The 14,871-nt window shown below is 40.5% G+C and overlaps 1 protein-coding gene across 1 annotated transcript in view; it reads right to left on the bottom strand.

Annotated features, from left to right (window-relative positions):
* SEMA3D (semaphorin 3D) overlaps positions 1–14,871 on the bottom strand; it is a 76,947-nt gene that overhangs the window by 18,751 nt on the left and 43,325 nt on the right. Inside the window, exons 11-12 of the mRNA XM_039570416.1 lie at positions 4,781–5,003; positions 1,630–1,718 (exon numbers count right to left, since the gene is read on the bottom strand). Of these exons, the coding sequence (XP_039426350.1) occupies positions 1,630–1,718; positions 4,781–5,003 (312 nt within the window). The remainder of the gene's footprint in view (positions 1–1,629; positions 1,719–4,780; positions 5,004–14,871) is intronic.

The following is a 14,871-nucleotide window of genomic DNA, read 5'->3' as shown; positions in this document are numbered from 1 at the left end:
CCATAAATTTCCCCAGCTGGAAGGAGGGAATTAGCTTTAATTCTGAGAGTTTGATATCTACCCCATCCTGGGCAATGAACCTTCACATCAACTTTAGTTCATATTAAGCACTATTTGAAAGGTTTAGTTGCCATTTAAGGGATACATAGCTAGATCTCTGCACCAGGATGTATTTCATGGCTATGAAAGACAGTGAAATTTTTGCCCGTGACTGATGTAAGAACAGCACAAAGCTCAGGGAATTATTTATCACCCAACAGAAGATTTATCTAAGCCTATTGTTTAATATTAATGCAGTTTGAGGAAACAAGGCATGTTTTTTCAGCCACTACCCCCTTCAATTTTCTGGATTCAAAACCATAGAGGTAGCAGTTATAAATGTTACCAATAAAAATGTGAAGGAATGTCTGCTGAGTAGAAAAAAATGACCTCTTTTTTGTTTTAAATATGATATGGCACATTTTCCCTTGACGTTATGTTTTAAGAATGCAGCAAATTGGTGCACATACTGGAACTGCTCATTATTTGGCAGGCCACTGAGTAATCTCAGTATTTTCTGAGTGATATTTATAATTGGTGTCCAAGACAGTGGGAAGAAGACATAGAGATCCTTTAAATCAAAGTTTCGTCATACACATGACATATCAAAAGGCATATAGAGAAATGAACTCTTTCAAATAATTGTTAATGATCCTGTGCTTACACTTGGAAAAGTCCCAAATTGATTTATTCAGTATGGACAACAATTTGGGCTGTATAGCACATAGGAGAGAGGATGTGTGAGAAAGTAATCAAAATGCCATGGATGCAGACAAACTTTGATGGAAAAGCAAAGTGAAAACTGAAGAAGAGCTAAGCAGCATAAGAAGAAAGCAAAGTGAGAATGCAAATGAAGAAGAAACTAATGAATGGAAAAGAAAATCAGTAGGGAAGACAAAGGTTTCCATTTTTCTGATGTAAAAGTATGTTGATGTCAGCTCCCTACCCAGCACTGAAGTTAATCAAAAATTGTGCTTGCGCAACAAAAGAATCTTGGGCTTTTTACAGGCTGTATTTATGAAGAAGTCGTTGGTGTTAGCAGGGCTCCAGTTACAGAATAACCAAATCAAAATGGTCAAAAATACAGAGTCAGCCTTCACCAATAAATTAAAGCACACGGATAATCAAAGCTAACTTCTTGCTTATTTTCCTTATGTTTTCAGTTCCTAATGTTGCTATTTTAAAGCATTTCTGTGCACCCAAGGAATTTTGTGTGTTTGTTTTTAAAAAATATAATTGTACCTAGGATACTCCCAATACCAATTGGGCCATAGAAAATTTCACATTAAAAATATAATATTACTATTTTAATATGTATAAATAATAAAAAATGTGGGCTCATAATTTCAAACTAGAACAAAGCAGGATAAATGAGACATTCTATGGGTTTGAAAAATCACGGTCTGTTTGGTTTTGGACATTTTTCAATCGACTTGCCCAAAGAATACCAAGGCATTTAAAAATTTACATAGTGTCCCTCTGGAAACTTGAACTAGTTCCAGTAAACAAACAACCAGACAGACAAAGCCAGCTTGGGCCATGATGTCCCCTGAATAATATTTAATTTATGTTGTGGCTATTAATGCTTACCTTGAATATCTGCAGTTCTTCTAGGACCACCTCCTCCTTAGTCCACTTCTCCTTTGTGATACTCACAACCTTCAGGACTGTGCCTACGTCTGAAACAAATATGCCTCATGTAAATCCACAGGTATGTCTCAATATGCACGGGCCATTCCATTTCCTGCCCCGTAGATAAAGCTAATCCATCAGGGATGTTGCTTTCCAACCACATCTATGCCCACTGCATCTCCTGCTGCCTGCAGAGCTCTCTCCATACAGTGCATTTATGGTTTTACTGTATGGCTGAGCCAACACAGTCGCAGGCTGCTCCTGGCAGGGATGGTCCAACTCTCCTGCTACATAAACACACAAACACAGACAAGCACATCCATGCTGCCAGCTACGAGTTTCTGCACATTTCCCTGAGACAGAACTGGGGCCCAACTGACCTCAAAGAGAGCCAGCTCAGGGAGATAAATTGGCAGAAAATTACTTCCTCTTTTTTAGAGAATTAATTTATTTCCAGTATAGGACCTTAATCAGAAGTAAGATTCATTTTAATGCAATGAGTTAAGCAATGCACTTTTAAAATTTATTTCTTCACTTAAGGAAATCTTTAAAAAAAGACCTCCATTCAGCATCAAAATCTTAATTTAGTCATTACTTATTTAGAATCATCTAGAGATTTTTTTAAAGTTAAATCTATTCATCAATTTTAACCTGAATTCCTGCTAGGTGTAAAAAATAGCTGCTCATTTCATGTCAGACCATTACATATTAGTGAACCTTGAATGGTTCAGAACTCAGAAATTGCGCAGGGGAGTGGGCTGGGTGCTGGGATGTGGAAGTGACACAGTGCAGCTTAGTCCTAAGCTCTACACATAGTATTGAAATAATGAAATATAATACATTATAAGGGAAAGAATGAGATTTTCATTCTTCTTTTCCAAAACTACTGAAGTTCATATTACCAATCAAAGCCAAATTATGGCAGTTTGCCTCATGTATTAGAGCTTTTTTTCAGAGTTTGTTTGACATAATTGCCAAAGCCTGCACATGCACAAGTTGGCTCTGTACATTCAAACATAAAATAAGCTACTGATCTTCTGCTGCTCAAAATCTCCTGGGTTATTTGTTATATCTATATTCAGTCTCTCTATATAATTGAAATTTTATCTTTGAGTTCATTTTTCTCCTTACAATGAGTTTGGAGGATAAAAAAGAACAAAACCATGCACTTACAGAAAAGAAAACGCACTTTTAAGGAAGGCATTGCAGAAAAATAAATGTCTGCATATTATGGAGTGCCATCTAGTGACTGCATGGTACTTGCTGGTCTTGACACCTCTAAACCTGACTACTTACACTTGAAGAGATGTCTTAGTGCCAGGTAGGAGCAGTTAACCTGGGAGAATTCAAGTTGCTGGTCTCTCAATATAATTTAATTTCTACTAAAAACTTTAAAATGGAGGACAGAAAACATCTGAAAGCAACCTCTACAGCCACTAAAAGAATATTTTGTACATTTTTACAATTGAACTCATCTTCTCAGACAGTTACATTTCAAATTACTTTTTTTCATTCTTATCAGAAGAAAAGTAAGTTGTAGTGAGCACTCTGAAATCCTAGGCATCACACAGTTTGGGAATGGGTTCCTGTTCCTTTGTTGACTATATTAATATTGCTCTCAGAAAGCAACACAGATTTTCAATCATCATGTCTAAAGGTCATCCCCAGCCTTCTCAGCCAGCAGAAGAGAAAACAGCACTTTTAATGGTCTTTTTTAATGTAACTGCTTTTTTCTCTGACACCACTGTACTAGCCTGGGATCATAGAGGGTCTGTGACATTGTCTTTTTCTGGAAGATACAAGTTGTGAAATGGATTTTGCTGAAAGACCTAAGAGTTCTGAGAGAGAGGCTATCTCTAGACTCCTGTGTGGCGTAACACAGATAGAAAACTCTTGAAGGCTGAGACAACCCACACTTTGTAAGAGACAATGCTCTGTGACAATTCACTCCTTTCCTCAAATTACTTCAGAATAGCCATACATATCAAGTTGTGCTATAGACACAAAATTTGCTCATAGGCCAGGTAAAATGTTGTGCAACCCAACAGCACTGGGGTAGGATTCAAAATGAAACCTTAATTTCCCTACAGCTCACAGCAGTAGCTCATCTGCTGCACTTGGATAAACCTTGTCACCTCCATGTACCATGTTTCACCTTCTCTGAGATGGGGATAATGGCAGTGACCTCCTTACTAAAGCACTCAGATCTACCAGTGAAAAGTGCTTTATAAAACCTACATAGAACAAGAGTGAGAGAATGCTGAATTATGGAATAAGAACAAAACCACCAATGGAGTAATATGGTGGATTATTGGTTCAAAAATCATATGAACAGGTATACTGATATTCCTTAGCAAACCTTTCTCTTCAGTGATTCATCCAGTGATTCTAAATTTAATTACTATGCTAAAACTAGACCTTTTCCTTTAGGCATTAATCTATTATAAAAATGTAAATAGATATATAATTATTCATAGAAAAATGGCAAAGCACTTTTTCCCTGACAAGAGTAGCTTAACCACTCTCTCTTCAATCCTGGTTGTCACGTTTGGAGCTATCATGTTGCTAATTTATATCTTTAAAATTAGTTGAGTGGAATTGTTGCCTTAGGCTCGATTTGAAATAACTTCTTAACTGTTCAGCATCTCATGAGATAAAATGCTGATGCACTACCATGTCACTACTGATAATATGAAGTACTCCTTGAAGCTATTAAGGTAATTTTTTTTTCTTTTAATAGTTTCATTGATGTGATTCCAGCAGGAAGCCACACTACCATGGTAGTCTGTAAAGACAGGTACTGAGTGATACTTGGAGGGTCAAGAAAGTTCAGGTACTCTGATCCCTAAATGGTTTATCACCTAGGCAGCAGGAGGCATTAACATCCCAACAGTAGTACAACCATGAACTGAAAAATTAATTTAATTTCAGCACTTGCTTGAAGACCTGGAACCGAATCAGAAGCGCTTATATGCTTCCTGAAGCTGCATGCATAGGAAAAAGATCTTAGTCTAGAGGTTTATTCAGGTTTATCCAGGACCTACTGGACTAAAGGTGTTCTAAAAGGATGTGGTTTGCGCACAATGATAGTGGAAGTTCTCTCTCATACCCGTTCCCAGGAAAATGACATCATATTGCCCGTCCTCTGCCATGACGTGGTCCACCACAATCTGGGTGAGACGATAGTCCGCGTTGATCTGCGTGAACACCGGGGCTCCTGTCACGGGGTAAACTGATTTGTACATCAGAGGGTGCCGTCTAATGAAGCTAATGACTTCATCAGGAAAGTCTCTGGTAGACTTTATGAGCGGGTCGTACGTTTTGCTTGGACACTAAACCAGAGAGAACAAGAAGATGAGAGGAGTTTTAGTAAAGAAGTACAAGTAGAAATCAAGTTTTCCACCATAACATTTGTAAAGGCAGTAATAATCCTATTTTTCAGTGATTCATCTCATCCCAAAGCAGCACTTGGTCACCACCTCACTTTTTGAAAGAACTGCTTTAAAACCAGAGAAATTCTCATGATGGGCTCAGTATGGGTGCAGTGAATTCCACTTCCTTGTTCCCTGACCCACTCACAGGCAAAATATCACGTTTGGTTTTTTACACAAACACGGAGAGTGAGACCCGAGGAAAGGAGTCCTGTCATGCTCTGTAGGATTCACTTCTGGGCGCAGGTAGCAGCACAGTTAAATTTGCTGCAGGCTGCTTGGAGCAGAGCAGGTACGGGAGCAGGGGCTGCCAACAGCAAGCCTGGGCTGCCCTCCTGTGGCTGCTGCGGGAGGAGCTCATGCACTTTAAGTTCAGCATCTCAACGCTCTTCTGCTTCTAGTATTCCTGTTCCTCTTTACAAAGCTGAGTGTCTGCCTTTGGCCTGAAATCAGAAGCCATAACTTTTCCCTGCATGTGGCCTGAAATCAATTCATTTTCAGTGAACAGTACCTCCTACACATCACATATATTTTTTTCTTAAAAAAGGTGTATCCTCTAGATGTCAGACAACCCCTTTGGCTCATTATTTCTCAAAATTGACTTCCTTACTCATTCACAGAGCTGACACTCTTGACCAGGCCCAGGGCTCAGATGCAGTGTCCTTTTCTCGAGTTTTTAACAGCACAGTCTCATCCTCCTCTTGTCCAGATAACTGCTCAAGAATTTGGTACTTCAGGCAATTCCCCGTGCTGGGGTTCACTCCCACCCCTATTTAGACCTATACTGACAAACCGGTCACTCCAGTGGTTTCTTTAGTTTACACAAAGCCGTTTCTAACACATCTTGCCTGAAGACTACCCACAAACCTAACTCTTCAACCTCCATCAGATTTTTCCTTCCGTGCCTTTCAGGGTAAGCCCAAGTACATATCGGCAAGGTGTTTAATTTTGGTGACCCATGATCTCTAATGCTCACCTATCTCTTCTTTCCTTCCCACAGCTGTTTGCATCTCTTTTATACCCGTTCTTTCACAATTAGTCTCAAATTCAAGTCCGAGAAAATGTCTGTTTTGAACCTGGAGACATCTAGATGTGTTACTGGGGAACTACAGTCCTGGATAAGATGAACTGGGCACATTATTCCAGTTGGTGACAAACTTTCACACATAACCTACAGATTGCTTCTTTTCTAACACTACTTTTAACTACGTAATCCCTGTGTTTACTGGCAGGTGGAGCTCTAACACAGCCTGTGAAGAAAGACGCGATCAGGTAATGCCTCTGTACTCCATGAAGAGAAAGATTTGTAGTGAAGTTGCTCTACAGTCCTCCTTCATAGCAGTATTTGACAGAGAAGACTAGCTCATATTCCCAACTCTCCAGTTTGACGTGTTGAATCTATGGTGCTAGTTAAGGGCTTGTGGTTAGGATTTCTTCCACTATGTAAGGCAGAGCAGCAATTAAACACAGATTTCTGACTGAGGAAAAGCTTCACAAAAGTATCTGAGCCTACCTGTATATTCAGAAACAAGACAGGCCAGGGAAGCACAGACCAGCTGATGTTGTACATCCACATCTATCGCCACATCTGAAATGTCTGTTGTGGTCAATTCCTGGTCTACCTTGGACCCCAAACACTGCCACAGCATTGCCACAGGGAAGGTGCCACTTGGAGTGCGCCTAAACTACGGCAAAGCCCATCTTAACATCAAACAAAAGATTGACTAGGGGCCTGCACTTGAACCTGACCTCTGGTTTTCGTTAACAGACCTGTAGCCCCAGTGATTTAAGAGTCTGCAGCCTACTTCCACTGCTTGCTTGAACTGAATTTTATGGCTATCTAGAGAGCTAACAGACTTTGTTCAAGTGTCCACTTGCTTAGTGTTGTTTCAATCTGTGAGAGTTAAGCCTCTGCATCCCCATCTTCATAAAGGATTTGAAATAGTTTATTGAAAAACATCTTAAGCCCCTGGATCACCTAATAGCTTTTGACAATTTCCCCATGGACAGTAAACCTGTGCCAATTTGAATTAAGATAAATTCCATCACGTAGTCATTTTTGTTTCACTGTACAATTCCATTTATGGCTGTGAAAGAAGCGACAAGAAAAACAAAAGGGTTCTATTGTCCTGTGATAACCACTCGAAAGACATTCCTTGAAGATACAGTCGAACACAAGTAAGAAAGAAGAAAAGGAAAGTCCTCTTGGAAATACCAGTTCCACTGGAAACACATACTGCAGTGAGTCAATGCACAAACCTAGGGGGCTTGTGCCAGCAGTCCTGTAAGAACTTCACCCTCTGGCTTGCTGGGTATCATCTTCTACATTGTGTTTTCTGCTGTGTTTTCCAAAGTCTTTGCAAAGTTACATCCTTGAGGTGGGCTGTATTCAGCCTGGCTTTTGAAGATAACAATATGAGTAGAATAATTTCACAAAGAAATATGACTTTGGGACAAAAAATAGACTTTGGGATTAAAAAAAGGATGTTTACCTTTAGAGGTGTTGAACATAAGTTTGTTGGGATAAATAGAGAGAAACATGTAGTAACTTTGTCTTTTGATCAAAGTTTTGCATTAATTTATTCTATTCAGGATGAGAAACAAATTCCCTTCTTCAACTTCCCAACCATGCAATAACTCTCTTCCCCCTCACGGTGGACTAGAGGTTGATTTTCCCCTGTATGTCCCTTTTCTGTGGTTCATGTTCCCGCTCACTGCTCAGAGTCACCATCTGCATCTACTGGAAATTTGCTGACTGCTCACCTATTAGCAACTCAATTGCAGAAGCCCATTTCTATGCGAAAAATGGGAGTAGCACCTTCAGTCTTAAAGCTCTCCTAGATTTTTGCCAAAAATGCATCAACGGAGGAAGATGAGAGCAGTGACACCACTTAGTAAAAACCACGGGGATAAAATTTCTGATAGTATGGAACTAAAGAGCTGCTACAGCAATCCCAAAGGCCCAAACCCTACCATGCACAATACAGGGAAATCTTCTGCAAGCTTGCATAGCTAATTTAGTAGAAACAAGGACTAAGGGTTTGATCCAGAGATCTGCTTGAGTCAACAGGGCCTTTTCCAATTATTTCAGTGGGCTTTGGATCCTATCCTAAGACAGCATGACCACCAAGAACAGCTGGGCAGGTGTGACCCTGTTATGCTTGGCCAAGGGAGCTATTTCCAGAGGCATCACTCACTGTGGCATGATGGATGGAACAGGGGAATGAAAAAGTCATTTTGGCCACCCTTTGGCAAAGTTCTCAGGCAGTTGTTTAAAGCTGTGTCCACCCATCATTGCAGAACAATTCCTGTAGGCTTGTGCTTCCTTTCCTAGCAATCAATAGGATGTAGGATGGTCAAGTGGGTGAGTGAAACAACCTTTCATGTCTGAAAATGTGAGTTCACATTCTGTTGTAGGTCTCATGATAGCGATACTGGTGTTCTCTGCCCAGTTCATAGTTCATTTATTCACGTCATCAGCACCAGATGCTGTCTCAGATACGTGACATCTCCCCCTGGGGACAGTAAGATATTGGCTTTTATACCAAATGTCACGGGAGTAGGTTGGCAGAGTTGTTTCATGCGGACTACAAGAGAATCTGGCTTCATGAAAGTTCTCATAACACTATCAGTGTGCTCTCTCAGCACCTTCAGCTTCTGCTATAGGGTGGGATTCATCTCACCCAACCTAGATTCTTATCCTGGCTGCATGTAAACTGCATAGAGGGGGTGCCTATCTTTCTCTTTCTGATAGAGAATTCTGGACAACCAGCTCAGATTTGATGCTCCTCTTCTAGATAGCTCATATAAAAAAAAATTAATTATATTAAATCAGTTAAATTAGTACTACTAGATAAGAATTTTCCAAGACACTTGTTCACCATATAATCGATTCTTCTGAGGTTGCCTTTGCTGCCATGAATGATAACTTGATAAAAATATATGTGTCAAGAAATGAAAGATAAAACAAAACAACAAAACAAACAAACAAACAAACAAACACCCCCAAACCCAACAGAAACAGAGTTGGAAGTACTAAGGGCATCTCTATGCAACTGCTGTATAAACTCTGTGGCACAAATCTTTCGAAGAATCAATAGTTACTTAAAGTTATTGAAATGCCTTCTGTGGGAGCTCAGTTTGACAATAATCACTCTGGACTAAGTCCTGATCCCAGGTGATTTACTAAGATGCCTTCTATTCCCTCACCTGTTATTTGTATCCAAATGTGGTCAGAAGGTGGTAAATTAAGGCTAATCTTTCTCAAATAAAAGCAAATACACACTAAATTAACACCACCACAGATATGCAAGCTTCTCTCCTTTTTTTGCTTGTCTTATTAAATTTGCAGCTTAGCAGAGTGCTGGATGTGTGGATCTCACACAATGCTGAGACATACAGTGTGACTGTGTTAACATTATGTGGGAAACACGGCCAAGATTTTCAAAGGCTGGTGCCAGAAGTTGGGCTCCTAAATAAGCCTCCAATTTGCCAAACTGGATAGTGCTTCACACCATCCAGGGAACTCAGTAAGAGCTGCTGGATCTAACACCTATTAAAAATTGTGGCAATTATTTGGGAATCTAGCTATTAAGGTATGTAAACACATATCTTTTTCATTAATGATGCATCTGTAGCTCAGCAGTGCTGATGTCTACTGACAAACTAAAAAGAGAATGTTGCTCCCTGGGAACTTCAAAAGGGTTCCTATTTACAAGTGTGTTGAAAATCCCAGTTTAAAAGTGTCTTGTCACGTGTATCCTTAGACCCACTTAACACCGAGACTCAAGCACCCACAGGGTAGGTCAGATTATTCATACTGAGTGCAGTAGGTATCTCCTTGTTTTATAATGTCCAGGCTGGGAATCTTTATGCATTTCACAAGGAGAACTGACAACCATGCCAGCAAGTCACTCTTGTGAGCATTGGAAGTATCCAGCATGAAACATGAAAGAGTGAGAAATTTCTTAAAGCTCTCCCATATCAGGGAATTAGATGTCTTAGTCTGGGCTACCCTCCTTGAGGAGGTGTCCCTCATCCCAGGAACTCCTTGCTCCTTCCTGCTGAAGGTGTTTTATTTTTCAAAGTTAATTACATCTCATCTTAGCCAAAACTTGTAAGTGTAAAGTCTTCCAGGCTCCTAATAAGTTGCCTTATCACTGATTCATCAAGCAAAAAGCAGATAAAATGCAGGAACTACTTTCAATCTCTCACTTATGTGTTAAATGGGGACCTCCAACACAGCCAATGCACTGAACTTTGTAGAGTTTATAAAGAAATGCAAAAGCTGCATCCTGAGGGTTCAAGATCCACCACTGAGGACTGGTGCAAGCTGCCAAGATGCCCAGAAAGACTTTAAAAATGGGGTACTCATAGATTTATGATACTCTGTGGATTAGATGACAGCTGAGAGATGATTTTCAGGGCACAGGCACTTATGTGCCACTGGAGGTTCAACCATAAGCCATTCTGAAGGTGAAACTTGGGATCCTGAGAGGCCTAAATACTGTGTGGCTTCTTTTCTGTAGACTGATCAGAGCTGCACAATTAATTTTGTATTTGGACATACCTGCAAAAACCCTTAATGCTCCTCTACAAGTTGAGTGAGTCGTACCAGATGGACTGAACACTCAGTAGGGAGACTTTCATAGTAACCTTGCAGCTACTCAGTGAGCCTGGAAGAGGGCAGGGGTGAAGGGAACAAATCAGGTTTGTAGGAGACAAACAAACAGAGCAAATTTTAAATGTAAAATGAAAAATGCAAAACAGTGCACATTTAAACTCACTCTTTCCCTGCAATAAAAAGCACAAACAAAACAAACAAAAAATTTAAGTCCCCTATTATTTTATTTAATGGTTTGTATCCCTGCTTGTGCAGGATTTGTTTTTGTGTTTGTCTTGAGCACTTTGTATTGCTTTTCCATTTAACACACCTGTGGTTTTGATAGAAAAAGCTGAGAAAATTGAGCATTAATCTGAGGCTAACTGAGCTGAGACCAGCTGGGTGAGTGAACTTGACTTTGCAGGCAGCTGACCTCTGCCATGAGGAAAGGTGACAAGGTGTGCAGCATTTCGAAAGGCTGTTATGAACTGGAAGGTGATTCATGTAGGGGAGAACAGGTTGGTGAGTAACAGGAGGTGTAGGAGGCTTTCTGAGGAAAATAAACCCGTAAAGTGAAACATTTCACCTAATTAAGCAGCCCCATTTTACAGTAGGGAGATCAAAGGAGAGAGGAATTGGAGGAGAAAAGAATGCAGTCTGTCCCATAAAAGATAGGCAAAAGGGAAAGGTAAGTCTAAAAATAGAAGGGAAACCTGTGCGACCCTCAATGTTTATGAACAAGCTCATTAAAGCAGCAAAACTAACCAGAAGGGAGGACAGGGGAGGCATTTTGGCAGGCTTTTGGCAGGCAATATTTCTCTGTGGCACAGCCAAGTCCCAGTGGGATGGACACCACATCTTAATCAGCCTGCACACCGGATTACCAGAAGAAATAAAGGAAGGGGTTTCCCTGAAGGAAGGGAGAGAAAGCAATTGAGAGAGAAAAGGATGAAGAAGGATGAAGCTGAGTCAGGGGAGGTTTAAGTCGGATATCAGAAAAAGGTTCTTCATCCAGAGGGTGGCTGAGCACAGGTTCCCCAGAGAAGTGGTCAGAGCACCAAGCCTGACAGAGCTCATTTGGACAATACTCTCGGTACATGGTGGGACTCTTGTGTGTCCTGCATAGGGCCAGGAGTTAGACTCAATGATCCAGATGGGTCTCTTCCAACTCAGTCGATTCTATGATTCTAAGATTCCATGACTACAGGAGAATCTGAGGGGTTGTAAACTAACTTGTTTAATAAAAAGAAAACACAAAGAATTCAAGAGCCTAGGACTGTGTTCAGATCTGGAGCAGAAAGAGGTGAGACATTAAACTCTTCAAATGGACATGAGCAATGTGCTGGGCTGCTTCTTCTTGTAGCTAAGTGACTCAGGCTGCCAGATCCTTAATTTGCTCATTCAGAGCTTTGTTTTGATCTTTTCACATATCAGATCAATAAGATATGTACACCCATCAAAAACATTTGCTGTTGCCTTGGCTAGCATTTAACAGTCCTATATTCTGCAGTAGATCAGACGGAGTGTTAATCTGCAGGTTTAAACACTGTCATTCCTCTAAAAATCTTAATGACGTTTATTCACCATCAGTGAAATGAGGATGACTCCCTTGTATCCCATCAGAATTTCTAAAGGGATTGAAGCACTATGACTTGCTGTGATACTGCAATGGTTACAGCTCAATAAATAAACTAGAAAAGGTTTCTTCCTCCTAATTCACTGAAAATCTTGCTCAAATGCCTTCTGTGATTACTGGGAGGGCATTACGAAAACTCTGCTTCAGAATGCAGAACTTCAAAGAAAGTTCTCCATGGTTTCCTTATTAATGGATAATTTCCTGAGTGAAACCCTAAGAGACTGGAAGAAAACTAAATTTTTATCTGGGGACAGCAGCAGATATACAAATCCAATTTTCAAACAGCTAAAGCAGATAGAGCAAAAGCTCCCTTGGTTTTCAATTAATCCTTTGTGTCGGGGCTGCCTGCTTCATGCTTTTTTTCTGTCTCTTTTTATTTTCAGCTTCCACATGGAAATAGATTAGAAGCCTTGCCTCTGTTAAATTCCCGTTATTTCCACTTGCACTTTAATACCACTGAGAGAAGTTAAAGAGCTGTGTGTTCTGCAGTGTCAGTGCTGTGGAGTGTGCCAGAGGTCACTGTGTCCAGGGGTGTTTTGATCAAGACGGCAGAGGGCAGCCAGAGCCTGCCACAGCTCAGGGACATGAGCAGGCAGGGGCTGCTGCTGCCTGCTCCCCACTCAACATTGTGAAGGCATGATATCATGGTCTTGTTGGGAGTTTATCTCACACACAAATTGCCACAGGAAGCATTTTGTCAAAATTTCAAAATCAAAGTAGTCACAGTCTCTATAGTGAGCAGCTTTATTTACTTAAGAGATAAAGGCAGCAGAGCAGAAAGTTAAATTAGGGTATGCAGTCTCCTGCTTCTGTATAAATGCTGAAAGAAAGTCAATGTATCTCTCAAAGCCAACCAAAAGAAATGTATTTCCTAGAATAGACATTTTTATACTTTGCCAGTAACTTAAAATACAGGAAGTATAGAATCAGAGTAGTGTTGGCTATGCCAACTGTAGGCAACACTTACGAGGAGCTTAAATTTCAAAAATGTTCTGGTAACTTAGAAAAGGGTAGATTATCCCTCTTTGGCTTTGTTCTGAGCATTCCTGAACCACCTCACAGTGGGCAAGAAATGATGAAATTAATCTTTAAGGAAGAGCATTTCAGCATTCACACTACAGTGTTCTTCAAGGTTCGTGCTGCTTCTTTTCCTTGCCTTTTACCACTGTACTGCTTTTCCAGATCCCACCCTAAAACTGATCATATCCAAGTTTGGCATAGCCCATCACAAGCCAAGAGCATGGCATAAATCTACTTATTTGGATACCCTACATTAAACTACTGAGCCTGAAGTATTTTTCAGTCCAGCTCCCTAAGAGAACAGATAAAAAGCTATGCAGCAATACGTTTACCTAATCTAGATAGCAAGTATTACAGACACCTTTCTTCTGACAATTTTCTTCAGTAAATCCACTTCCCTTCTCAGTCCTTTGTCAGACAAACTCCTACAGAAATCCACTGACCATGAAGGTTTGGAGAACTTTAAAGAAACTATTTTCTCACAGCAGTTACCAGGTGCTTAAAGGAAGCCTTGGAGAGCTAAGGGTTGGCTTATGGAAAACATTTGTTACTCTTTCAGCTTTCCAACCTTTAGAATACTTGCAACCATGGATATTCAAATCAATGCTAAAGATCAGCACTGACATGCTTCACCATGGCATGTTTCCTTCCTTGTGAATCCCAGCTCAACCATGTGATGGCTAATACACTCAAAAATGCAATGAGCTTATGAGCCGTCTATCTGTGCAGAGTGTTCATCCTTATGGGGCACTCTGAGTTTTTCAAGAGAGTTATTTTAATCTCTTTAGATGCCATGGGACCAGCTATTGTTCTTGCTGGCACCATTTTTGTAGCTAAAATTAAATTCATCTGAACTTCCTTACCAGCTGCAGAGTTACATACAATTTAAAAAAAAAAAAAAAGCATCTTCTTTTTGGGTGCAGTATGTATTTTGCATGACAGAGAGATGCGTAAGCCTGCAATGCCTAAATTGCCCCAATAAGCTGTGACTTGCTCCATCAGGGCTGATATCCTGGGCAGGCCAAATCAGTCTCTGAGCTGTCCTGGCCTTTGGAGACAGAGCAGCTCTGAGGCTCATCCTCAGCTGAGAGAAGGGAATCAGCACTTGGGGCCTGACCTGCAGAACCCTGGGACCACCATGTTCAACAAACATCATGAGCTTGTTGAGTCCAATGGAAAGACGAAGAAAACACGGAGATACAAGGAAATGTGTGAAAAGATGGACTAAATTAACCAGATAATGTGGCTTGAGGCAAAGGTTACACCAGTGCTGAGGTCAGAGAAATAGTGCAGAAATGGCCAGATGGCTTCTAGGCCACATCTGACGTTGACAGCTCCCTGCTGGCTGCCTGATACTTGTTCATTGAATACCTGACCAAGAGACTGTAGAGCTATTCCAGATAAAATTGTTGCTTTTACATTCTACGTACAAAGAGTTGCTTAAAGTTGTGATGATGTTTTTAAAGTTGATGTATTTTTTGAAAATACCATTTCTTCCTTGCCTGTAATGT

This window comes from Corvus cornix, chromosome 1A (assembly GCF_000738735.6).
Source record: "Corvus cornix cornix isolate S_Up_H32 chromosome 1A, ASM73873v5, whole genome shotgun sequence".
NCBI lineage: Eukaryota > Metazoa > Chordata > Aves > Passeriformes > Corvidae > Corvus > Corvus cornix.
Note: the sequence above shows the minus strand (reverse complement) of the source record. Positions and strands in the feature narration are given on the sequence as shown.